The sequence below is a fragment of the Eleutherodactylus coqui genome, chromosome 13, assembly GCF_035609145.1.
Source record: "Eleutherodactylus coqui strain aEleCoq1 chromosome 13, aEleCoq1.hap1, whole genome shotgun sequence".
In the NCBI taxonomy this organism is placed as follows: domain Eukaryota; kingdom Metazoa; phylum Chordata; class Amphibia; order Anura; family Eleutherodactylidae; genus Eleutherodactylus; species Eleutherodactylus coqui.
The window spans coordinates 39,740,675-39,765,924 of record NC_089849.1 but is presented as its reverse complement, the minus strand read 5'-3'; the positions used below and the strand labels follow the sequence as shown (position 1 = coordinate 39,765,924).

General features: G+C 44.2%; 1 protein-coding gene across 4 annotated transcripts in view; it reads right to left on the bottom strand.

Moving 5' to 3' along the window:
• Positions 1-345: 345 nt before the first annotated feature.
• The window catches only part of SMARCE1 (SWI/SNF related, matrix associated, actin dependent regulator of chromatin, subfamily e, member 1), a 31,504-nt gene continuing 6,599 nt past the window's right edge, over positions 346-25,250 (bottom strand). For 2 of the 4 annotated variants that reach the window (XM_066586321.1, XM_066586322.1), the window contains exons 4-12: positions 22,688-22,792; positions 20,281-20,361; positions 19,976-20,107; positions 10,775-10,946; positions 8,603-8,775; positions 4,668-4,769; positions 3,241-3,481; positions 3,028-3,084; positions 346-1,099 (exon numbers count right to left, since the gene is read on the bottom strand). In XM_066586321.1, the coding sequence (XP_066442418.1) occupies positions 873-1,099; positions 3,028-3,084; positions 3,241-3,481; positions 4,668-4,769; positions 8,603-8,775; positions 10,775-10,946; positions 19,976-20,107; positions 20,281-20,361; positions 22,688-22,792 (1,290 nt within the window). In that variant the 3' untranslated portion in view covers positions 346-872. The remainder of the gene's footprint in view (positions 1,100-3,027; positions 3,085-3,240; positions 3,482-4,667; positions 4,770-8,602; positions 8,776-10,774; positions 10,947-19,975; positions 20,108-20,280; positions 20,362-22,687; positions 22,793-25,250) is intronic. The other 2 variants (XM_066586323.1, XM_066586324.1) reach the window with 2 other exon arrangements.

Here is a 25,250-nt window from a genome sequence, read left to right as displayed (position 1 = left end):
GCCAAGATGTCAGAGGTAGTGGAGAGGTTTTTCAGACGGAGGGTCATGTGACAGATAGAAAATAAAGCATCTAAACCGGGTCCAGTGACCCTATTACAGAATGCCTTATTGTGATGATGTACATTAGATTTTATAATGTTAGCCTGTGCCTAGAATACCTCTTTAACAGCTGACTGCAGATTAACTAGATATGGTCAACCAGCCCAGGCAGCTTCTGCTAACATACGCAAGTGCCAGTCTTTCTTGACTACTTAACTGGGATCAAAACCTTGAGCCGCGCACCACAGAAACTGCAGGCTGCGGACTGAACTCTTTTCACACGGCGAACAGCATAAAACACACAGCGACTTTCATTCTTCTTTATTTCATTTGCATTTCATAAAAAAAGTAATAAAAAATATCAATTGATACACTAGATTCTCTACAACTGTACTGAGAATTGTGTTTCGGCCATATTAGCTGCAACGTTGCAGCACGGTGTGAGGGGGGCAGCATTAAAATCGAGTTTAGGATGTATTTAAAAATTACACAGACCGTGAGTTTCATCGATGCATTACTGAATGAGTAGTGAAACTAGTTTATAGCTGTTGTAAGAGCACAAATTAATGTCTCTGTCAGCTCACAGGACACACTTGTGTCAGCCAGCTAAAAGGCTACTTGACACCATTTTTGGGGTGCAGATGCCCATCAACCACCGTACCATAATGGATCTGACCATACCAGATAAGGCAGTGCTGACAAGTGCTCCACATAGATTGTTATCAAGCAGCAGCAATATAATGGGATCATAATTTAGGAATGATTTGAGACGTTTTCCCTGACCAACCTACAGATGACAAAATATGACACAAGCAACCCTCGGCCCACTGAGATCAATCCTTCCGGTCGGCTTCCTCTGTTGCTTGATCTGTAGTGGTTTCCTCCACGGTTCCACTGTTGCTCTCAGATCCAGTGTTGCTGTCACTTGTTACTTCGTCCAGCGTGCTATCCACGGCTTCTTGCCCGCTCTCCTTGTCCTCAGGGGTAGACGTTTCCTCCTCTCCATTCTGCTGGCTCTCACTGGTCTCCTCTGCCGGTGGCAAAGAAGGAGGAGTGTCCTCTGAAAAAAAGAAATTGGTGCATGTACATTGTCATACAGGAAACCAATAGGTGCCCTCACCAATCAGATACCCTCTGCCTGTCACTGCAGGAAGGGGTGGGGTTGGATTGCTTCCGCCCCACAGTGATGTCAGAATGAATGGAGCAGTGGGCAGGTATGCATGGTTGGTGCTCCATTCACTTTAATGTGGCTGATGGAAATACCCGAACACCTGCACTATCTCGAGCAGCTCCAATGAAAGTCAATGCAGCGTCAGCGTGCTTGCTCAGCCAGTGTTCCACTCAGTAGTCTTCTCACTGTGGGGATGCAGTGACCCCCCACGGTGAGGAGGACAGACAAAAGAACCCCATTCTCGAGATTAGAGGGGGTCTCAAAGGTTGAGACCTCCACCGATTAGTAAGTTATCTCCCTAACTTGTAATCTTAGTACAACACCTTTAAGGAGCACACGGTGCACTAAAAACGGCATGTTCCTTATATTCTGTGGGTCAGTACGATACATAGATACCAAATTTAGGGCATGATCACACAGGATGCATTTGCTACGGATGTTCTGCAGCAGATTCATAGCTAAAAGTCTGCAGCAAAACCCAGACCATTGTTAACGAGCGCAGAATTCACCCCTTCATTTATAAGAGATGGATTCCGCAGCATATCTGGTGCTAAAATTGATATGCTGTGAATTTAAATTCCATATCACATGTCAATATCCGCACCAGTTTTATGTGGATGAGATTTTCAAAATCACATCCAGTTTGCTACTACTATAAATACCGTGGATTTTCTGTGCGTACGGTCCACATGGAAAATAAGCGGCAAATCCGCGCAGCGTAAACATGCCCCAATAGGTCTTTTTAAGGTTGTACTACTTTAAATAAATGCTATCTGGCATAATTTTTTTGACAGCCGTAACGTTTTAGTTTTCCGTTAATGCAGCTGTGTGAGGCTTGTTTTTTCTTGCTAACATTTTGGGGTAAAAATGACTATCACTTTTTGTGTTTTTTTTTCCCTAGGTGACCAAAAATAGGAAATTCTGACTTTTGTTTGCAGGATAAATAATATGATATTTTAATAGATAGAACTTAAAAGGAGTTTTCTGAGACTTCAATATTAATGCCCTATCTTCGGATTAGATAATCCCCTTTATTTTTATATGCAGTGCACGCAGCACTTTAAATTACTTGATATTGGATTCTCTCCCCATTGGGGCTCACCATCTATATTCACCTAACCTATGTGTTTTTGGAGTGTGGGAGAAGACCCACGTAAACATACAAACTCCATGCAAATGTTGTCCTAGGTGGGATTTGATATGAATGTAAGGCAACAGTGCTGCTCTCAAACAACATCAAATTGGTGGAGTCCCACCACTTAGCACCCCCAGCAATCACCTGTCTGAAGTGACGACGACAAGCAAATGAGCGTCGCCATTGCTTCACTGCATACTAGGCACGGCGCCATACATTTCATAGTTGCTCAAGCCTATTCACTTGAATGGGGGTGAGCTGTGTTCAGGCCATGTGACCGATGAATGCGATGTCACAAGCCTTAGAAGAGGCCTTGTCTTTCAGCTGACCGGTGGAGGTCACAAGAGGCAGACCCACACAGATTTGATATTGATGAACTATCTGGAGGATAATTCATCAATACGTTAGTCCTGGAAAAAGTTTTACATTTTATTCTTTTTAGTCACCACTTTAACTTCTGACTGCTCATCACTTCTATGATATACTGCGGTATAGTTTCAATGTAAGTCTATTAAGCCCTGTCAGAGCTAAATAAACTTCAACCGATGGCAGCACTTAGAAGCCTTTAGTAGACCCATCGCTGATATAGCAACCATTGGCCCCCTTACCCCAACCAACACCAGTTACTAACTCCAATCGCAGCCATTTGGGGTGAATGTTTGTTATTTCAAATAGCAAGTACCTGCTAGGTATGATGCGGGGTTGGCTCCTGCGCCCTCTATATACTCAGTCTGCACCTCTGTAAAATACATGTACATCAGAGTATGAAGGCTTTAAACAGCTCTGGTACATACAAACTGTGCAATGAAACAAGGCAAATATTACCAAAACATTTACACACTCAACCCAAGAAGTGTTATGGCATTGCCCTACAAAAGTGAATCAGCCATAATACCTGTCTCCATCGCCACTTCCTCCTCTCCATTTTTCTCTTCAGTTTTCACAGCTTCCTGCTCCTCCTCAGCTGCTGCAGCAGCGGCCTCTGCCGCCGCAGCTGCAGCAGCATTTTGGTTGCGTTCAGCTTGTTCTGCTGCTTCTTTCTCTCGCTCCTCCTGACGTTTTCGAGCCTGTTCTTCTGCTTGCGCTATTTCTGCAGCAATTTTATCCATATCTACTTCAACTTTCAGACTGCACAGCTGTGAAAAGCAAACAAAGGTAAAGCCAACAGCAACATAAGAGAAGATTTAAGGTTCTTTTACCTGGGCTGGTAGGTGCCCGATCAACTGCTCAAACGCGATTACAGGCAACGATCAGCTCGTATACACACGGCCCCTAATGGGGCACTAAGCGAGAAGTCGCTCAGTAGTCCCATTTCAGTGAGCAGGAATGGAACTACCACCAAGCGGCTTCTCACTCAGACTAAACAGGAATCGCTCAATCTCTGAACGAATGACTGCTTGTTTGTAGTAAATGGTGATGGCCGGCCGTAAGAGATCTTCAGCATGCTTCGCCTCCATTCTCTAACAGACTATCGCTCCTGTGTGAAAGCAAGGGGTGACAGTCGCTGAGATGGCTGAAGGATGCTTATGCCCCCTACAGTTGTCCTATGTAGAGTTACCTTTAAAGGGGTTTACCAGGAAAATGTTACTAATGACCTATCTTCAGAACAGATCATCAATAGTTGATCGGCTATGTTCAGCCACTAGGGCTGCCACTGACAGTGCCACAACATACAGGAAATAGAGCGAAAGCACTTGGCTCAGACTCCTGTTAGTGAGGGAGGCCTGTAATTGCAGGCATAGCTATCATTACAAGCAATCAATGATAACTGCACCAGCAGTTACCAACACCAGGTACTACACAGGGGTCGGAGGTAAGTGCTTCCGCTCTATTCCCTTGTGTGTTATGGTGCTGACAGCAGGCACCTGATTAGCTGATGTTGACCTCCGCTGATCAGAATAGGCCATCAATACTTGATGTCATCAATAGCATTTGCCTGGAAAACCCCTTCAAGAACTGTACACCACGTTTTAGCTATCCATTAGTAATACATGGCAGGCCATCTATACAGGGTGTTGTTTTCATATCCCATGCTGTGCTAAAGGTGATCCTACATTTAGTACATCACTAACCTAAAATACATTTGACCTTATTGATGCATCATTTGTGAGTGACTGAGATATAAAACACTGGACCTAATCTAGTAAATACAGAGCTTGCCATAATTCAGCAGAGCCTGACAGGTTCACGCTGTTACCAGACACTGAAGACTAATGGTTTCTATGCTGCTCTAAACATAAGCATAGAGATCCAATGTGTTCACCTGCCAGATAGCAGAGGAGCTCTGCTGGGATAATTAACAAACACCCCAGGAATAATTACCCGTTTAAGCTCATTGTTGAAGGCTTCGGTACTTTCTAAGAACTTTCTCTTTTTTTCCTGGTGACGATCTTCAATTTGTAACAGCTCAGCCTCCAATTTGCGCTAATGGAGAACAGAAAGAATGGAATATAATATGTATAATAGATAGAATAATCTCTACTATTAGAAACCGAACCCCCTAGACAGAACACTTTCAGACGTAGCTTATGCTTTTACGTTAAATGTGCACAGATTAAACTTAACGCAGGAATGCCACAGACTGCGAACACGATCAGCTCTGCTGATAAGCAGCAAAGGTCATATGTACTGAACGGCCACTTTATTAGAGCCCCTCGCCCTTTCATGATTGGCCCTTCCCTGTATAAAAATGAAAGCTGTGACTCCAGAGTGCAGTATAAAGTCACGTGACAAGTTTTCCGTAGATCAGTTTTGGTGTGAATTCACACTGTAATGGGAAAATTCAGCAATCTGAGTGACTGTCAACGAGGCCTCGTCATCGGTGCTAGACTAGCCGGGCCAGGATTCCACTGCCATCCTTGTGGCAGTAGTGTGGAAAGTAAACAGAGAACAACTTGAACAAAAGGGGTTAGAGGAGGATGTAAAGAATTGTTCTGATGAACATGTGTTGCACAGTCAAGCAAATTGCAGTCAAATATAATGCCTTTTCTGCTATTTCCTTCCATAAAAGAGCTAGTCTGTTTCCCTGGCAACGAGTAGTAAACAACCAGAAGAAAGAGGAATCAATATCAGCAATATCTAGAGAACGGAGCATTTTGGAAATAAACATATTATGGGTGGGAGCATTGTTTTGTGATTTTGAACACATTAAAATAGGATTCCCGAGATGACAATACCCTTTTCAGGCTGCCTTCAAAAGGGGCGAGACAATTGAGCAAGATCTGTACGCTGCGAGACGCACAAATCTCTCACAAATAGGATCTCAATTCTTTTGAATGGAATCATACACATGAGCAAAGTTTTCCTGCATGGCATCGCGATGCAGGAAACAAGCCGCAGCACGTTCTATCTTGCTGCGTGCTCTTGTATCACCCATGGTCTTCAATGGGGCCAGTGGCAGAATCGCGCCACGTGCTACGTGCAAACGATGCGAGGTCTCCCATTGAAAAGAAAGGGAGAAACCCTGCGATCCTCCGCTATGGCTGTCAGCCATGGCAGAGGATCGCTACATCCCCGAAACTATGCAAGGCTGTTTTGACAAAAAAACGCCTCGCACCCACTGGAAATTAACATGTTGGGGAGCGTGATTCGCGGCTTCATATCGCGCTTGCCTGTATGAAGTTACCTTCATGCTAGCTTCATGTTGTAGGTACCTGGGTCTATAGAATAGAGAATGTTTTCTTACACAGATGTCAGAGCTCTGATCCCATTAGTGGTAAATCAGGCATGAGGGCACACACCCATTCAACCACACCTGCGGATTGGGGTGAGGTTATTTCTACCCGATCTCAGCATGTTCATTCACGCTTCCATTCAGGAAGAAGAATACAACTTTAAGACAGAAAGGAAGCCATAACTTATAGTAGAACTAAGGTTTCTATCAGCAGCTTTCAGCATTTTAACCTCACATGTTCCCTTGTATTACAACACATTACAAATGGTGGTAAACAAAGTGAATTTAAGTGGTTTAAGGGGTCCATTCTTATATGCTGTCAGCGCATTTCACAGACAGCACACAGACGCATTATAGCTAATCAGGTTATTCACATGAGAGCTTTTTCATGCAGACTAAGTGTTTACGTGAAAAATAAATAGTTTCATGTCCTATTCTAGTTCCCATCACAGATGAGAGTAAGACATGCAATGTCCACTGTCCCCGTCGCTCAGATAGCACACGGAAGTGCCTCTATGTGCTATTTGATGCAAGTTGTGCCCGTCAATATCAGACGCAACACCCATACACCAGTTTTAATGGGCCCTTATAAAACAGAACATTGAGGCCCATGCAGAGAGGTCTCATCTGACCATAAGCTTGATAAAGGATCATTATGGGCCGAAATGTAGCCTACCATTTTATAAAGACTATGGAGAAATAAAAAGGTTGCTTTTTTTATATTCACTCCGGTTTATGCTGCCACTACTTCTAATTTCTTCTGGACTGCATGGGGTCGTTTGGCTCTGACCTACTATAGTGGCGTGCATCTGCTTTCCACCTCACCCTGAGGAGGTATATCTTGTAAGTGCTGCTGTGTACCTTTTCTTTCTCTCATCTGACCTTCTTGTCACAGGGCTTCTTAGAAGTCCATCCGAAATCAGAGACAGCACTCTCAAGAATCACTTGTGATTATAGGATTTTAGTTAAACTAAAGTTTTGGTGCTCTTAGGGCAGATGGCAGGGAGCCGGATGATGTATTTTCAACACTCGCCAGCTTCAAGGTTCCCTCAGTGTGGATGAGAATCTGACTCTTTTCAACGTCCCATGTACAGGCTCCCCTATAAAAGTCTATGGGATCATTTTGTTATATATTTATTTTCCTTTGAACATTTGCTGTACAGCATAAAAAGTGCGTTCAATTTATTGTATTGTTCATTATGGGCGCGACTATACCAAACGTTTTTTAAATTATTAAATAGGGGAAAGTCTGCAAAAAAAAAAAAGGGGGGGATGTTTTTATACTATTTTTTTTTTACCACCATTTATTTTTTATGTCACTGTATTGGACTTGAACCCATGATCGTCATGATAGTACATTGTAGTACCTCTGTACTGTTGTGTATAACGCTAATCATAGTGATCAGAGGCCATGGCAAACCTTTACGCCATTGTCTAGCATCCGGTTGTCAGTGCAACCCATCGGTCCTCCATGATCACACTGTGGCAGGTTAATGAGGTCACAGGTCGATCATCGATTACGGTATGTAAAAGGCAAACAGCAGGGATCAGGGTTTCCACCGATCCCCACTGTTGCAGCAGGAGGCCAGCTGCGAGTCACAGCTGGCTCCTGCTGCGAGTCACAGCTGGCTCCTGCTGCGAGTCACAGCTGGCTCCTGCTGAGGATGACTTGCGCTCAGCGTCTGAGCCCGTGCCATCTATGGAATGGAAATTAACTTCCCTTTGTAGGAACACTTCCCCATCCAGAATGTAATCTCACATCTTAAGGGGGAAAGGGGTTAATGTTATTGCCTCTCCACAGGATAAGGAATAAGTGTTTGCTTGGTGCGATTCATATGTGGTGAAGACACATGGGACCCCAGTTCTTGCAAGTGTTGAAGCTGTCTGCTTAAGCCTGTCATATCATATTATTGACTTTTTCCTTCACAAGAACTTTGCAGATGTACATCTAGTACAACCTTGCTTGGTCAGTAAATCCCATACGTTCCGTACTTTGAGACAAGAGAACCAAACTACACAAACTTGGTGCGATCAGCACCAGTTCTCCAAGAGAAGGCCATTTTACAGAAGTCTCATGAGAAATAGTTCCAATCGGCCTGAGAGAAGTCCTGCCTCTAACTAAGGCATCACTGTTCTTGTTTAGTTTTAATAACCAATGATAATAAATGAATTCTAATAAATTATAATTAATCAAAAGTGAGGCATGTTCTAGCCTCGTTTCAAATGTCTTTGTATATATACTTCTGCTTATTAATTGAACAGATGACCGTGTGATTTGTAAGCTTCCTCAATGCTCGAGCATTTAATTATTAATTTGGGTACCTAAAAACATACCAATTAGCAAATATTTATTTGCGTTAACATATCAGACACTTTTCACCTATCCTGTGGATAGGAGACCTTAAGTCTTGTGACAACCCCTTTAATGGCTTCTAATTACTTCTCTGCCTATTATGCATTTACTTGAACAAAAACAGTCCTGCAATGGAAACGCAACTGCAGAAATGACGTACTAAAGACCCTTCTACACAGTCTTTATAAGTAGTAACAAGTCACTGCACTTCAGTTTTTCTCTAGTACTCACCTGATGAACCATAAGGGACTGGACTTGTCTTTTCAGGACCTGCATTCTGGCTGTGGTGACTACAGATCTGACGTCTGGCACCACACTCTCGCTCAAGATCTCGCTAATTAAGCGGTGATTCCTTTGGAAACGTGCAGCTGCTGTATGCTTCATTGAAAAACCGTCATCGTAGTCTTGAAGATAGAAAACAGGATAACAAATTAGATAAATATTCTTTAGTTGGTATAAAACTTGCTCCCTAGAATCCTGACTGGGGGCTAAGGGTCTATTTGCATCACGTTTTAGCCATCCGTTAAGCGTGTTTTAATACAGAAAACCATATTAGGATGTGTTCACACACAGTGGAATTGGTGCGGATTTTCTGAGAAGAATCCCGACCAGAATCCACATCACTTTCTGAAGCAAAAACCTGCGTTAGAATCTGCAGCACTGGCGCAAATTTTGCCACGGGCCAACTCTTCTTCTGTCATGTCCTCCTCCTCAGTCCTAAAGGTTGCACGGACAGTCTGGCTGCCATCACCAAGCAGAGCCGCCTCAGTCAGTCTTCCCTCTCCATGTTGAAAAGGTGCGGCAGCATCAGCGGGTGTAGAGAAAGCAAATCAAAACTCTTATTCTCCGATGGTGAAACAATGGCGACGTTTCGATCCTCTATCGGATCTTTGTCAAGCTTGACAAAGATCCGATAGAGGATCGAAACGTCGCCATTGTTTCCCCATGGGAGAATAAAAGTTTTGATTTTCTTTCTCTACACCTGCTGATGCTGCCGCATCTTTTTAATTTGCGCTATTATACGGAGTTGGCCTGGTCCGTGGGCGGCTGCTGCACCGTTTTTGGGGGATCCAACCACAGGAGTGGTGTTTCTTTTGTGTGCTGCTGTAACCTATTGCCATAATCTTCCCTTTCCATAGTCTCCCAGCAGCAGGCGGACAGATGTACAGACAAGCCGCCTATTGTACTGACACTGCTCACTGGATTCTTCCACTCTTCCTCTTTGGTGTCCATTCCTTCCTCCCTTCCTGGCACAGCAGGACAAGCCGTCTTCTACCGATATAGCCAAATCTCCATACACGGTGATTTCTAGCGCCAGTGCTTCCCCTTGACTACAGCAATGGGTAGCTCTTTCTAGACAACACTTTCTAATACATGCAGGGTGAAGTCTGCTGCTGATCTGCGGTAAAAAAAAACGCGCCCATCCACTATGTATGAACGCACCCCTAAAATTTAGTGCTCGACATATCCATGAAGTACAAATGGTTAAACGTTGTACATACTTTTCACAACGTTTGACCTCCCTTAAGTTTGCGGACTTTTTCTGGTGGGATAGAAAAGCACAGCATACCACACAAACGTATGCTCGACACATAGGTTATTTTACATTACAATCAATAAGAAATGTAACGCTGTGTATTTCCAGACCGTTGAACTTTTTTTCCCCGTAGACCTTTGAACAAAAATGTTCAACTACAAAACTTTTTTTACTGTAAATTCTTTAAAATAACCATGTTTTTCTATGTAAAAACGGATACAAATGTATAGCAGTACGTTTAAGGCACAGGCTATAAAAACGTACACGAATGCTTTAAACTAAACGTTTTCTTTTTCTTTTCATGTACCTTTAACCTATATGCTAAATGATCATTAAATATGTGATGTTAACAGCCCCCAAGATAAAAAGTGCTGAATGTGGCTTCATTAGACAAATGCATAAATCAATGGCAAGTGTTATACAGGTGTAGGGCCGTACAGTGCGATGACAGCCCTGGACAGAACAGACTCTAATCTAAACATAGAAGGGAATGCTTTATTCCTTTATGGGGGATGCTGGACTATCTTTTAGGAAATCATCCACAGAATATCATGAAATACTTCACCATGCGCCCCCTAGCTGTGACCATAGTAATTCTTAAGTATAGTAGTGCAGGTTCAACTAGGGCGCAACAGATTCTGGGCTCTGTATATGATGCACACCCTCGACCCCTTACACTTTCCATCCTTAGTCCTAAGGGTATAATATGGTACATTTGCTGCAGGCATACATACATCCAAATGAAGTTAACGATTCACTCTGACATACAGAACAGTTTAAGAAGTTTTTGCAGCAAATCTGCCACATATGCTACCAAAAACTATAGCAACTGTTACCGGATGCCCCGTGTTCCCAGCTTCACTTACCGTCAGGATCCTCTGCTGGCTGGATGCTCATGTATGGCTCTCCCTTATCAATGCGGGACTGGCGCTGGCGACTTTCTTCTTCCAGGGCCGCTTCAGCTCTGCTTTTGGCATTGATGTAAGCGAGGTAAGCAGGCGAGTTGTGGTACGTCTTCATGGATTCATTGTACTCGATCTGCATGAAAAGCACACCGGTAACCACAATTACAATCACATACAAGGAATGGCCATTAACTATGCTACAGCTTTATTCTGAGAACGGGCTCCTCTGTACAGTGCCGCTCATTCCTAGTATAGCCACCCTTAATGGGATTGTTCTATGATTGTACTTAGGAGCCCTGCTCAAAATGAAAAAGATATTAGCCGTCTATTTTCTTCGTTGCGTTGACCCGACATGTTTTCCATATTTAAAAAACGGTGATATATCTGCTGATCAGCGTTCATTATTGGGCGATACTCAACTGGTTCTAAGCAGCTCTATGGGATAATTACTATTACTTTAGAGCATCATTAATTCCCGGACGCCGGACATATGGGAACAGAGGTTTAAATACATTACATATGGAAAACGACAGTAACAAAAGGCATCTACTAAATGATTAACGAATTAATGTGAGAGGACCCTGCCCGCGAGGGCTAACAATCTGCAAGGTGAGGGTAGAAGCTGCTCATAGAGGGACAGCAGCAGGGTTACTGTAGATTGTAGGTTTTTCTGAAGAGGTAAGCTTTGAGGTTCTTTTTGAAGCTTTCCAAGGTGGAGAAGAGTTTGGTTGTTTATGGTAGCGATTTCCAGAGTATGGGAACGTACAGGAGAAACATTGAAGACGATTGTGGGAGACAGGAGATTATGTGTGGAGAGGTGTCAGGAGAGAAGGGCAGCGACGGACGAGGAGGGGCCGAGTGGTGGATGGCCTTGCACGTCACCAATAATATTTTTAACTGGGTTCTCTGGATGAAGGGATTGTCAAACGAGAGAGGCAGGAGAGAAATGTGGGAGAGGTGGATTTGCAGGCTAGCAGAGTTGAGGATGTACTGAAGGGGCCCAAGAGCATTAGAGGGGAGCTGGCAGAGGGATGTTGCAGTAGTCTAGACAGGAGATGATGGGGGCATGCATTAGCGGTTTTGTAGACACAAGGCAAAGAAAAATTAATCTCCGGGAGGATATTTTTGAGTTGGAAGAGGCAGCGAGAGCTTATATGTGCAGTTTGAAGCAGAGGGCAGAACCAAATATTACACAAAGACACTGGACTTGTGAGACTGCAGTGCTGGATCGCCAGGAAAAAGGACAACAGATGGTCACCCCCAGTAGTGGTACAACTGACAATGGGAGCTCAGCGATATGTTTAGGACACCCTGCAGCCATGTGTTCCTCTCATGGTGGCTTTCAAGAGGCTTCCAGCAGGAAAATGCCCGGCCGCACACACAAGGGGGTCATAGGAGCCCCCACAACATTGTCACACTTCCGTGCCTGCCCGGTCGCTAGCTTTATCGCCAATAGAACATGTATGAGACCATCTGGGGCGCCAACTTCCACAGCCTATGAGTTTGCACGATATAAAGGCAGTTACAGTAGATGAGGACCGATATGCTGCAGGATACCCTATGGAACCTGTATACCTCCATGCCTGCCTGTATCACATCTTGTAGTACATCCAGCTTGGATAAAACAGGGTACTAGAGCCTCCATGCCCACTCGTATCACATCTTGTACTACATTCAGCTTAGATACAACAAGGTACCAGAGCCTCCTTTCCCGCCCATATCACATCTTGTATCCAAGCTAGAAGTGGTACAACAGGGCACTAGAGCCTCCATGCCTGCCCGTATCACATCTTGTATCCAAGCTAGAGGCAGTACAACAGGGTACTAGAGCCTCCATGCCCACCTGTATCACATCTTGTATCCAAGCTATAGGTGGTACAACAGGGTACTAGAGCCTCCAAGCCCGCCCGTATAACATCTTGTATCCAAGCTAGAGGCGGTATAACAGGGTACTAGAGCCTCCCATCAAGTGTTTTCCACAATAAATGACCCTGTTGCTCTGATATTGTAATCACTTATATCTACATCACAATCACACAAAGAAGTTGTCGGAATCGAATGACATTTTTTATGTTGACGGTATAAAAGCCAACACATAATTTATTGCTAAAAGAAAAAATTAAGAGAACACCTAAATCACACATTGAACCTCAATGAACAAAAGACAGTGTGAACCTGCTCTCATCTGTGATGGAAACCGGGCGTCAATGGTGGGTCTACCAATTCTGGTGTTCTCTGGTAAATACCCATCGAGCTGCAGGGTGCTGGGATGTAAGCACAGGTCCCACTACAGGGCGTTGGGCCCTTGTGACGTCTGACAGTTTGGTCAGTAACATGCAGACCAGGAGCCTATGGAGGATATTTTGTCTCTTGCAGTCCTAGTGCTCGGTTGATGTCCTTCTATGGCCCTATCCAGCGCTCCTCCTATAAAGGCCCTCTTAGGACTGTGCTGGGAAACAACAAACCTTTTGGAGGAACAGGACTACCTGTAGAACCTGACTGGGCTGCATGTAGCGCCTCATGCTACCAGTAGTGACAAGAGCACTAGCAATACTGGAGAAGAATCAGTCAGGAAGGAGAATTACAAAAAAAAATTCTCTGCAGCCCCTTCTGAGGGGTTTCTTGCTGTTGCCTCAAGTGTACCTGCAGGTTCAGCCCGGCAATTGTCAAGAAAATATGATTGTCACCGGTTAGCACTCGTCTAATAGTGCTAATAGCTGAGCTACATTTGCAGGCTCAGCCCTGCAACTGTCAGGAGAACGCGAGCACTAGAGGCAGACGCTAACACTTATAATACCGGAACTGAACAGATTGCTATCCCTAAAGGGTAAATGACTTGGGGTTGTACTCCGATGCTCAAGTTTTCCTATTCTTTTTTGTGCAGAGCACTTTAACACTATGTATGTCCATGTGCTTGATGTAAAAATCAAATGGTAATTGGACACCTGAGCAAGAATCACAAGTAGCATTTATTTCCACATGTTAAAGGGGTTGTCCCGCGCCGAAACGGGTTGTTTTTTTTTTAACCCCCCCCCCCCCCCCCCCCCCCCCGTTCGGCGCGAGACAACCCCGATGCGGGGGTTAAAAAAACAAACCGGGTAGTACTTACCCGAATCCCGGCGGTCCGGCGTCTTCATACTCACCTGCTGAAGATGGCCGCCGGGATCCTCTCTCTCTGTGGACCGCAGGGCTTCTGTGCGGTCCATTGCCGATTCCAGCCTCCTGATTGGCTGGAATCGGCACGTGACGGGGCGGAGCTACACGGAGCCGGCATTCTGCACGAGCGGCCCCATTGAAGACAGCAGAAGACCCGGACTGCGCAAGCGCGGCTAATTTGGCCATTAGAGGCCGAAAATTAGTCGGCACCATGGAGATGAGGACGCCAGCAACGGAGCAGGTAAGTATAAAACTTTTGATAACTTCTGTATGGCTCATAATTAATGCACAATGTACATTACAAAGTGCATTAATATGGCCATACAGAAGTGTATAGACCCACTTGCTGCCGCGGGACAACCCCTTTAAGGCCTCCTTCCCACGAACGGACCGGTGGGGGCTATATTGCTTGCAGTTGTTGTTGTTCCCCCTCCTGATCCAAAAGTTCAGGGTCGTGTTTTAGCCATCGAAAATTGCCAATGCAGTTTTCAGACTACCTAAGGAATGCCCCACAGTGCACTGGTAGTGTTAAGACTATCAGTGCACTATACCTACTCTGATTGGCCAGAGTTGCTCAAATGATCAGCTCTGGCCAATCAGAAAGCAGTGCACGGTTTGCATTAGGTAGTTAGAATACCCACAGTTTGGACCGTGGGTACAGCTACTGCCACTAAGAGGCGGACACTCAGCAGAAAACGTATTAGTTCCTCCTACCATACCCCTCCTGCAGGCACTAAGCTAATCAAGTTGTACGCAAGCAGTATGAGCAGTGTAGAATATGAAAAAGGTACAGCAGGTTGTGTAACATATAAAACATTAAGAATTAAACCATAACACAATGAAGAACCATGCGTAAAGGCCCTTTTACACACAACGATTAATCACTCAAAAGCCATCTTTTGAGCGAAAATCGTTGTGTGTAAATGTGCCCCCTTCGTGCACTTACCGTGCACTTTTCGTCCATCACTGACTTCAGGTCCACATGAAATCCTCGGCCTTCAGGACGATAAGATAATACGGACCGCACACTGTGTTCTCCGTGGGCAGCGCTGATCACATTCTTTAACAGCTGTTAACTGCTGCTGTCCAGCTGGAGAACAACAGTGATGTATTTAGAGAATGGACCACCCGCTGTTCTCTAAATACATGCAATGAAGTTACTAAAGGGCTGATTTAGCCCATTAGTACCTATGCAAAAGGATTGTGCAAAACTGTCAGTTTCTGATGAATTTTGAGTGATCATCTGTGTGTGTAAATGCACCTTTACTTCTGGGAAAACTTTAACAAGGAGGGAGATAGCAAACAAGTCTCAAAATATAAAAAAAACAACTGTGTGGTGCCGTGTTCCCTAATGAACAATATGAGAAAAAGATTTTACGTTAAAGTAAAAAAATTTCATTTTTTCATCCACATCATTGAGGGACACAGCTTGGACAGTGGGACGTTCTAGAGCAGTAAAAAGACGTATAGTGAGTAGAGATGAGTGAGTATACTCGCTAAGGCTAACTACTCAAGCGAGTAGTGCCTTAGCCGAGTATCCTCCCGCTCGTCTGTAAAGATTCGGCAACCGGCGGGGGAGAGCGGGGAGGAACGGAGGGGAAATCTCTCTCTCCCACAACTCACCTGTCACCCGCTAGAGTAGTTAGCCTTAGCAAGTATACTCGCTCATCTCTAATGAGGAGTTATGTGGCTGTGTGCAAAGTGCGCCAACCGATAGAGGCATCAGAGGATGCAAAAGTGTGGACCTTGTAGTGTTTTGTAAATATGTATAAAGAGTCGAACATACTGTGACGCAAAAGGGAGGATCTCTGCCCTTTGCACGGTATGCCTCTACCACTGAAACGATCACCTTAGAAGCCGCAAGGCCATTTCTAGGACCATTCAGAATTACAAAAAGAGAATCAGAGCGCCTGAAAGCAGAAGTCTGAGCCAAATAGATTTTCAGAGCATCTAGGACCGAATTAAGGTCCATGGCAGAACTGGAAAAAAATATGAAGTGGCACGGGCAACTCCCTGTGGGGGTTGGGAAACACAATGAGGCCAACGACTCAAGAGACTTGTTGCAAGTGAGATGGCTCCAGACTTCCTGGTTCTTCCATGGTTGGGGCCGGGGAATAAGGAGTCTTCTCAGTCAGGCGCAGTTGGGAGCGGGTGACGGGAATTCATATCCATCATGTTAATGATAGTCTTGAACGCTTTAGTAAAGTCCAGAACTGAACGAAACAGAGCGCATCCAATCTGGTTCAGCGGCCGACAGGGCTGCAGCTGATCTCTGGGAGCCCGTTTCAATGTGAGGCATTGAGCGCAGAGCGGTTCAGACTGCCCACATGAAAATTTGGTATGACAGCAAGAACATGCAAAATGCGTGACTCTGGCTTAGTCTGTCAGGAGTATTCTGTCCTGGGGTCAAACAAGGCGCTAAGGTCTAATTCACTTGCTGCAGAAGGCGCTAGCCACCAGATAGATAGTGCTTACCCTATCCTTTGCTGCTAGACCTCGTTGCTGTGAGAAGCAAAAGTACCACAAGTCTCAGCCAAAGAGAGAGGATGCGGAGGTCAGGAGGAAAGAGGAAAAGGACCTGAGGGCAAGCTGAAGAGCCTTGAAAAGGTATCATGGGGGTTGCAGTATAGGCCCTAGCTGGAGAGGTGGGCAGACTCCCATCCAGTGGGTGAGAGGTTAGGCGTGAAGAGGGGGAGAACATTTCCCTCATGGTGAAGTACATTCAGCCATCTGTAGATTGACTCTTGAACTCCAGAAGCGAGTGCCCCAGTGCTCGCCTACCATTTGTGGAGGGAGGTAGTGCTCTTATTGGAGGGTGTACGCTATGGCTCGTGGGTCACAGTCAAACTGGTGTTAGACTGTATCTTCTTTAATTCTGAGGGTCAGGCATACAACAGGGTGGTTGATTCCACGTTGCTAATTGTCCATGGTGGGATACCAGCAAGAGTCTAGTGCCAACTCTGTATCCCCAAAGGTAGACAAAGAAAAGGGGAACGGTAATGGAGAGGTCTGACTCATTCAGAGACTAAGCTAAAACTGGTTAGCTTGGTGCCTGCAGGAGGGGTATAGCTGGTAAGTCTGCTTAGTGTCTGCCTCCTACTGGCAGTAGCTATACCCACAGTCCAAGAGGTGTCCCCTGAAGACACGGACAAGAAAACAGGCTCAACTGCTGTTGGAAAGAAAACAGACCACCTGTCAAATTTCTGCCCAAGACAGTAGTGTGTCGTACAGAATTATCGAGGAGAATCGGCGAGCATTCGCTGCTGCACTTTTAATGGGGTGGAATTTCATTACAGGCAAAAATTTAAGTGACACAACATACAAAAAAAACACATGCAGAATACCACCTGTTATGAGCCTGGAAAAGAAAAAAAAGTTTGGTATGGGTTAAGAAGCGCCTAAACTGGGTGCCTCATCCATGTAATTCTATAATATGGAGTGACGAGGCGAGGCTCGATCTCTATGATGGCGATTAAGGACAAGCAAGTGATCAGAAGTTCGGAAGAAGAGTTGCACTCAGACTGCTCAACTCGGAGAGTGCAGTTTCCAGCATCTGTAATGGCTAAAGGCGTTGGTGGTCTCTACGTTATAGTGAATGCTATCAGTGCTCCTATGTATCAAAACATTTTGGCTGAACATCTTTTTCTTTCTATTCTGCAGAATAAAACTAAAGATGAAGAATTCATTTTCCATCAAGATGGAGCATCCCTGTCCTACAGCTAAGTCGACTAAAGCCTACATAGCTCAAAAATAGCATCCCCACACTTCCCTGGCCTGCAAGCAGCCCTGATTTGTTGCCGATTTTGTCCTTAAGGGGAAAGATAAAGCAGGAACTGGGTAAAAACCCACACGGGATTAACATTCAGCAAATTCTGGCTTCAACCTTTCCTGGGGAGTGCCAAGCACTAGTAAGCTGGATGCCTACTCTACTAGAAGTCATTCTACATAAAGGGAATGCAACAAAGTTTTGATAAACTTTTTACTATTTTTTGCTGGACTGGTTGGCTATTTTGATATATGTTCGCTGATGGAAGTACCGGCTGCGCCTAAACATAATAAATCTGTCTTTTTAATACAGCAGTGCATTTCGTTAACACATTTTCTTGTACATAAGGGTACTTTCACACTTGCGCTGGGGATTCCGCTTTCCTACTCCATTCGGAGAGCAGTAAAGCGAAATCCCCGTGGCCGAACGGTTCCCCCTCTCTGGATGGAACTGAACAGTGCCGGGAGGACCCCACTGACTACATTGGGGTCCGCCAACTTTCCAGTTTCAGGACATAATAAAAAGTGCTGCATGCAGCACGTTTTCTTCTGGATCTGCAGATATGAAACCACTCTAAATGTTTCTTTGACAAGCGTCATTTGTTTTTAAGTGTCATAAGGTAATTAAACAAGCTGATCTAGCTGAGGTTTAGAAGGTAGCTGGATTACAGTCATGGCCAAAAGTTTTGAGACGGACACAAATTTCAGTTTTCACAAGGCTTGCTTTTCCAGTTTTTATAGTGGCAATTTGCATTAATTCTAGATTATGAAGAGTGATCAGATGAATTGCAATAAATTGTAAAGTCATTCCCTGCCATGAAAATTAACTTAAAATCACAAAAAAAAAACATTTGCACAGAATTTCAGCCCTGCCACAAGATTACCTGTGAACATCATTACTGTGATCTCATTAGCTCAGGAGAAAGTGTTAATGAGAATATGACAACTGATATCACTGTCAGACTGGAAGCTTTAAGCGAGGATGCTTGAAATCATTGTTGTCTTCTGTGAACCATGGTTACCCCCAAGGAAACACATGCAGTTATCATGGCTTTGCATCATAAGGGCTTTACATGCAAGCATATTGCTGTTGGTTAGATTGCCCTTAAAGCTACCATTTTTCGGATCATCAAAAACTTCAAGGAGAAAGGTCCAATCGCTGTGAAGACAACTTCGGGCCCCCAACAAGTGCCAGGATGGTCTCCTAAAGAGGATTCATATACAGGATTGGTTTAACACCAGTGCAGAGCTTGCTGAGGAGTGGCAGCAGGCAGGTGACAGTGCATCTGCACACACAGTGATACAAAGGCCTTTGGAGGTAGGCCTGGTGTCAAGAAGGGCGGCAAAGCAGCCACTTCAAGGACAGACTGACATTCTGCAAGTATAAGGATTGGACTGCAGAGGACTGGGGTGGAGTTATTTTCTCTGACGAAGCCCACTTCAGACTGTTTTGGGCATTTGGAAGAATGATTGTTTGGAGAAGAAAAGATGAGTGCTACCATGAGTCCTAGGTCATGCCAGCAGTAAGGCATCTGTAGACCATTCATGTGAGGGGCCATCAATATCAGATCACATGGTTCCAAGACCTAGCACTCCTACTGATCACCTATTTCTGGATCCACTGTGCGCTGGAACAGCTCCATACAGTGTTCTCGGCATTGGACCTTTTTGTCAATTTGTTATTGATGACTTGTGCTGAGGATGGATCATCAATATTATAGTGCTTTGAGGCCACATTTACACATACCAAAGTATCTGATGGACATTTCAATAAATCGGTGCAATCATTATACACTAATACAACTGCAGCAGTTTATGTACAGTATTGTAAATGTTGGACAAATGACAATTACGGAAAACCATCAGCAAGATACGTTCATTCTTTTTAAGGCACCATTTATCCGAGCTCCAGATGATAAAGCACCATGTCCACAAGGCCAGCATCACATCCCTAGAAGAAGCCACCTACCTCTCACAATTTTTTGGGAAGAGTACGTATGCGTCACAATTATGTAAATACGTATCTAGGGGATGCTACTGGTATATAGGACTTCTAGGACCGATATAATTAAAAACAGTCAAATGCATAGAACAGATTATCCAGCCTGGGACCCAGTGAACAGCACAGTCAACCCTCACATCTCAGAAGAAACAGCATCTGAAGCCTTCAGAGACACCTGAGGCTTTAAGAGATTTTTTTGAGGGATATTTTTCAGTTTTCTTAGCACTAATTTCTCGTACCTTTTCAGCTTCATATTCGTTCAAGTACTCTTGCTTCTCCTCATCGGTTAGGTCACGCCACATCCCACCAATGATCTTACCAATCTCCCACAACTTAAGGTCAGGGTTGGAAGCCTTCACTTGGTCCCAGACCTATTCAGAGACATTAAGGGTGGTGGAAAGGATTTTTTGTTTTATTACTTAGATGTCTACAGATTTTTCTCGGTACAACGTTTATTCTAGATTCTATGGAAATAAATGGGGCTTTTTAGGAAGCTATACGGACAGAGACAAAAAGATCTGCGCCTCCCAGAACCATCACTCACCTTCCTGCTGTATCTCATATACGGCATCAGTGGCTTATCTGGAGGCTTCGGGGGCTTTGGGATTGTAATCCCAGATGAAGCCTGAAAGAAAAGATCATATAAAATCAAGCTTAGGGCTTATCTTGTTACTCAGTACAGCATGCTAGTCACAAACAACACTTAAAGGGTTTTTTTGGGACTAAGACATCGAGGACCTATCCATCAGATCGGTAGGGGTCCACTGCTTGGGATACCCACCAATCTGTTAACTGAGCACTGTGCCTTTTCCTCAGGCCTGTGAAAATGAAGTTCATTAGTCACGTAGCCTAGGAGCAGCTGAGTGAATGGGATTAGGCTGCTATACCAGGCACAGCCACTGCAAAATATATGGTGCAGTACCTTGTTTCCAGTGAAGGTGGCACTCTCCTGGGTGCCATGTTCACTTTGAACAGCTGATTGCTGGAGGTCCTGAGCAGCCTGATATTGATAATCTAGTCTGAGTAAAAGTCATCAATATCTTAGTCCCAGAAAGCCATATTAAGGGTGCAATAAAGTTTTCTCTAGTAAACACTATTGTACCTGTGACACTGGCCAACACTGGAGAAGAGGCTGTGATAGGATATGCTTCTACTCTATTATAGGTCGTTTGACTAAAGACTAAACATAGGGAAAATACCAATAACCAGAAAGCTTTCAAATACTAATTAAGTGAGGTTCCTTGCTGACATTTAACATCTGACTCCCAATTTCAAGGAATAACAGCATTTTAACCCCTTAAGGACCAGGGTGTTTTGGTCCTAAAGGACTAGACACTTTTTGAGGGAAGAGCTAAAAAAAATAAGATTTTTTTGCTAAATTTAGTTTATGTTTAAAAATTAGTATATTTACGCAATAAGTATGGGAATGGGTTCCTTGTTTTGTTTTGGATGTTTTGATATATAATTTTGGATTACAGGGCGCGTATGGCAAAAGTTTTGGTCAGCGTTGGGTCATTTTCTTTATGTATATATTTTTATTTTATAATTTTTAAACTTATTTTTGCAACTATTATTAATCTCTGTCCCTCGTTACGCCATATGAGACCTCTAGGGGTCATTTTTTACACACTTTTCCACTGTAATTGGAGCATCCATAGGAGCCCCAGTTACAGGGGAAAATATCGCCTTGTAGTGACAATAAAGCACTACGTACCCGGGGAAAAAGAAGGCAGAAGTAATTAAAAACAGCTTCGCCCTTCTCCTCCGGGTTTTCAGCTGTGACTCACAACTGAGAACCCAACCTGCTCCTGCTTGATTGAAGGAGCATAGATTTTAAAGCCCACACCGCATTGTTGCTATGTCTCTTGTGGACATTCACGTTGAAATAAAAAAAAACAAAAAACTTTTCTACTATAGCTGGGGCCTCCATAGGAGCAGCATCCTTAGGGGCCCCAGTAACAAGGAAGGGAAAAGATCCCCTTGTAGTGATAATAGTCATTTAACAGAGCTGATCAGGGTGTGCTAAGTTTTAGTACACAGCGCTCATTGAGCACTATGTAGCCTGGAAAGGAGAAAGCAGAAGCTGGCTTGCTGCGACTTCAATCCCTAAACACACAAATGTTCAGCCAAGCGTTCATATATATGGGGCAGCCAGTGGAAACAGCAGTTAGACAAGCAATCGGTCATCCGACACTTGTTCTGGGCAAATTAACAAATCATAGGAATATTCGCTATGCAGAAACTATTTACTTGGCAGAGAGCTGGCTAGTGCATGCATCTGTAGCACACACTCAGCTGTTGCAGCAGGAGGCCGGCTATCACTGACAGCCGGCTCCCGCTGCGGGATAGCGCGAGATCATGACAGATCTTGCGCTATCCCTATGACGTCATGGGGAGGGAAGGGGTTAAACAAAGCGTTAAAGCCTCCAGACAACCCCTTTAAAATGGTTTGCTCACCAAGGCACCCTTTTTTTAAAAATGGCAAGGCATTGGATCAGCTAATTGACGCAGGTTCAGCTCCGATCAAATCTTATTGCTGGGAGAAAGCCAATTCTAAGTATTCATTGAATGGCCAGTTGCTTATAGAAGAGCTCTGCATTCTGGCTTATGTAGTACAATGTCCATATGCCTGTACAGGGCAAAAGGACAAGGGCTGTATTTATGATATAACCTCCGTATGGGTTTTATGTCTCATATGTTGTAAAAATATGACTGCAAAATAGGGTCAGAAGCCTTACCGTAGAGGATTAAGACAATCTTTTTTTCGTTAGTCCCATTTACACAATGGTAACAATGCCTCTCGTCCCATGCCAAGATTAACCAGTCAGTGTGTTTATCAGACTGCATGGTTAACGCGGCTTTAGGGGAGAGGTTGGACTCTTCCATAATCACAAACCCAACGTCCGACTGTGCTTCAAGGCCTCAGGTCACACATAATTACAATCTCCTACCGTTACCCTGCTGTTGCTGCCTGGGTTCCCTCCCAGCCTGTAGTTGTTGTAGGCAAGATGACTGTATGGATTGTATCCCACAAACCCTGGTGTGCTGGGCATTTGCTGATGGAAACAAATGAGACAAAAACACGAATGAGAAATGAGCTCAAACAAAGGAAAGAAAATAAAATATAAAAAACAAAAAGAAAATAAGTCACAAAATGAAAATGATTTGCATATGGCGTGCATAAGAAGCTGTGAAACGTATCCATCACTGGATTAGACATGAGATGCTTGTGGGAACGTTGTAGCGCATCCCACTCACTGTGCAACTCTTAAAAAGATCAGCTGGCCATACATATATAAAGCTCGATTCACATAGACGATGCAAAATACCGGACAAAATAGCGCAGCAAGCTGCACTATAATGTCCTGGAAGATGATGAAGGCCATGATGGAACTTGGACAGATCCTATTCTAGTCAATGGGGTCCATTTGGCAGTGTTAGTTTTAAAGGGATTCTGTCACCAGGTAAATGAAATTTGACATAGAGCTCAGTTCTGAGTCACAGAGGCGTGCAGTGATGGCTTCTTTTGCCTGCAGCATGCAGAGTGAAAGCTCTCTTCCTTCAATGTGAGTTCACCTTCAATGGAAGTGTTGAAACAAAGGCTGGACAAATATCTGTCTGGGATGATTTAGTGAATCCTGCACTGAGCAAGGGGTTGGACCCGATAGGTCCCTTCCAACTCTACCATTCTATGATTCCTATACACAAAAGGGAAAAGATCTGAAAGTCTGCATGATGTGAGTGGGGAGAAGCCAACATGACTCCAAACTTTATGAACCTGGTGACAGTTCCTTCAAGACTAATCCGTTCAATTTTCCTGCTTGCAAGACAGAACAGGAAAGCCAAACACTGATGTGAACAGAGCCTAAGATAATAGTAGGCCGAAATAGAAGATTTTGACCATTTCAGATGAATATTGTTTTAAAATTTTATGTGACTGATCGTTTACAATGGCCGTGATTTGTAATATTGGCTATTTTGAAATTGTGGGGCAAAAGCATATATATATGGCATAACCTGATCACAGACGATCGTAGGAAAATTATCGCGGGTTTAGTTTGTCGAGTTCGCTCATATAAACAATTTGGGTCAACTGTATCGGCCGCATCCTGAACATTTAATCGTATTTCTACGATCAGCTTAAATGTCCCTTGTTACATCCAATTGTGTTATGTATAAGGCCCCCTGCACAAGGGCGGAAATTCTGCAGCGGGATTTCCCGCTGAATTTCCGTCCGTAGAAGCTGCCATAGGATTGCATTAAAAAACTCAATCCTAGGCAGACGGCCGTGTGAAATCTCACGCAGAAAACAAATCGCGGCACACTCTATTTCTGTGCGGGTCTCGCAGAGGCCCGCACAGAAATGTCTCTCCCGGCACCCCAGTTCTGCTCTGCGCATGCGCCGGCTGGCCGGCACATCAAAGAGCCGGAGCCGCGGGAGAGATTAGCGCCGCAATTGTCCCTGCAGGGGCTCACGTTGGGTCTCCCTGCGAGAATTCTCGCAGCGGGATTTGACCCGGCCGTCTGCAGGCGGCCTAAAGCTGACCAAATGCTCATTTTTTTAGCATAGGGAGAGGACAATAAGCAGCTTACAGACATTTCTGTCGCTACAATTTAAAAAAAAAAAAAAATTATTAAAGGGGTGTTTAATGACTGATACTGATGGCCTATCTAAGGATAGGTCATCAATATAAGACTGTAGGGCCCTGTCTTCTGTCACCCCTGCCCATCAGTTGTTTGAAAAAGCTGCAGCGCTCATGAAAGCCCTGCAGTCTTTTCATTACACATCAATCATAGCTCCACTTACTTTGTAGTGGCGGTACCTGGTGTTGCAGCACAATTTCATTCAGAGGAATGGGACTGAACAGCATAAAGGAATGTGACTTCACAGGTCGAGGAAGAGGCTGCAGGGCTCACCCAAGCGCTGCGGCTTCTCCAGCTGATCATCAGGACCCCCACGATACATCAATACCATAAGGATAAGTCATCAATATTCAAGTCCCGGAAAACTCCATTAAACCTGACTAGAACAGGGATGTGGGCATTTATGCAATGTGCAGGACTAACAGATCATCTTCCAGTGCCTGCACAGTGATCTGGATATAGGACACGCAATTTATAAGCAATGGCATAATGGAATCTGCATCATGATAGGTTAGACACTGATAAAGAAAGAAAGAATCAGAAATCCAACCGCGAGCAATGCAGTTTATCACACAGCAAGCACACAGGTACTACAAACATACATGATGACTGCACGCACCAGAAAGACAAACATGTAATTATGTAAAAAAGCAAGGGGATTCGCTTCATATATAAAGCTGATCAATCAGGGGGTTGGAGTTGCCCATTGAAAAAAAGAAAACAAAAAGAAAACTAATTTTAACTCGCATCGAAATGTGATTAAAATTAGTGCACATCCATTTTCTGGGTTTCGGAATTCACATTCATTTACAACTTTGTTGCTTGGGACTCTAGTTTCTCGGAGGGGTGTTGTAACAAGGCAGAAAGGTT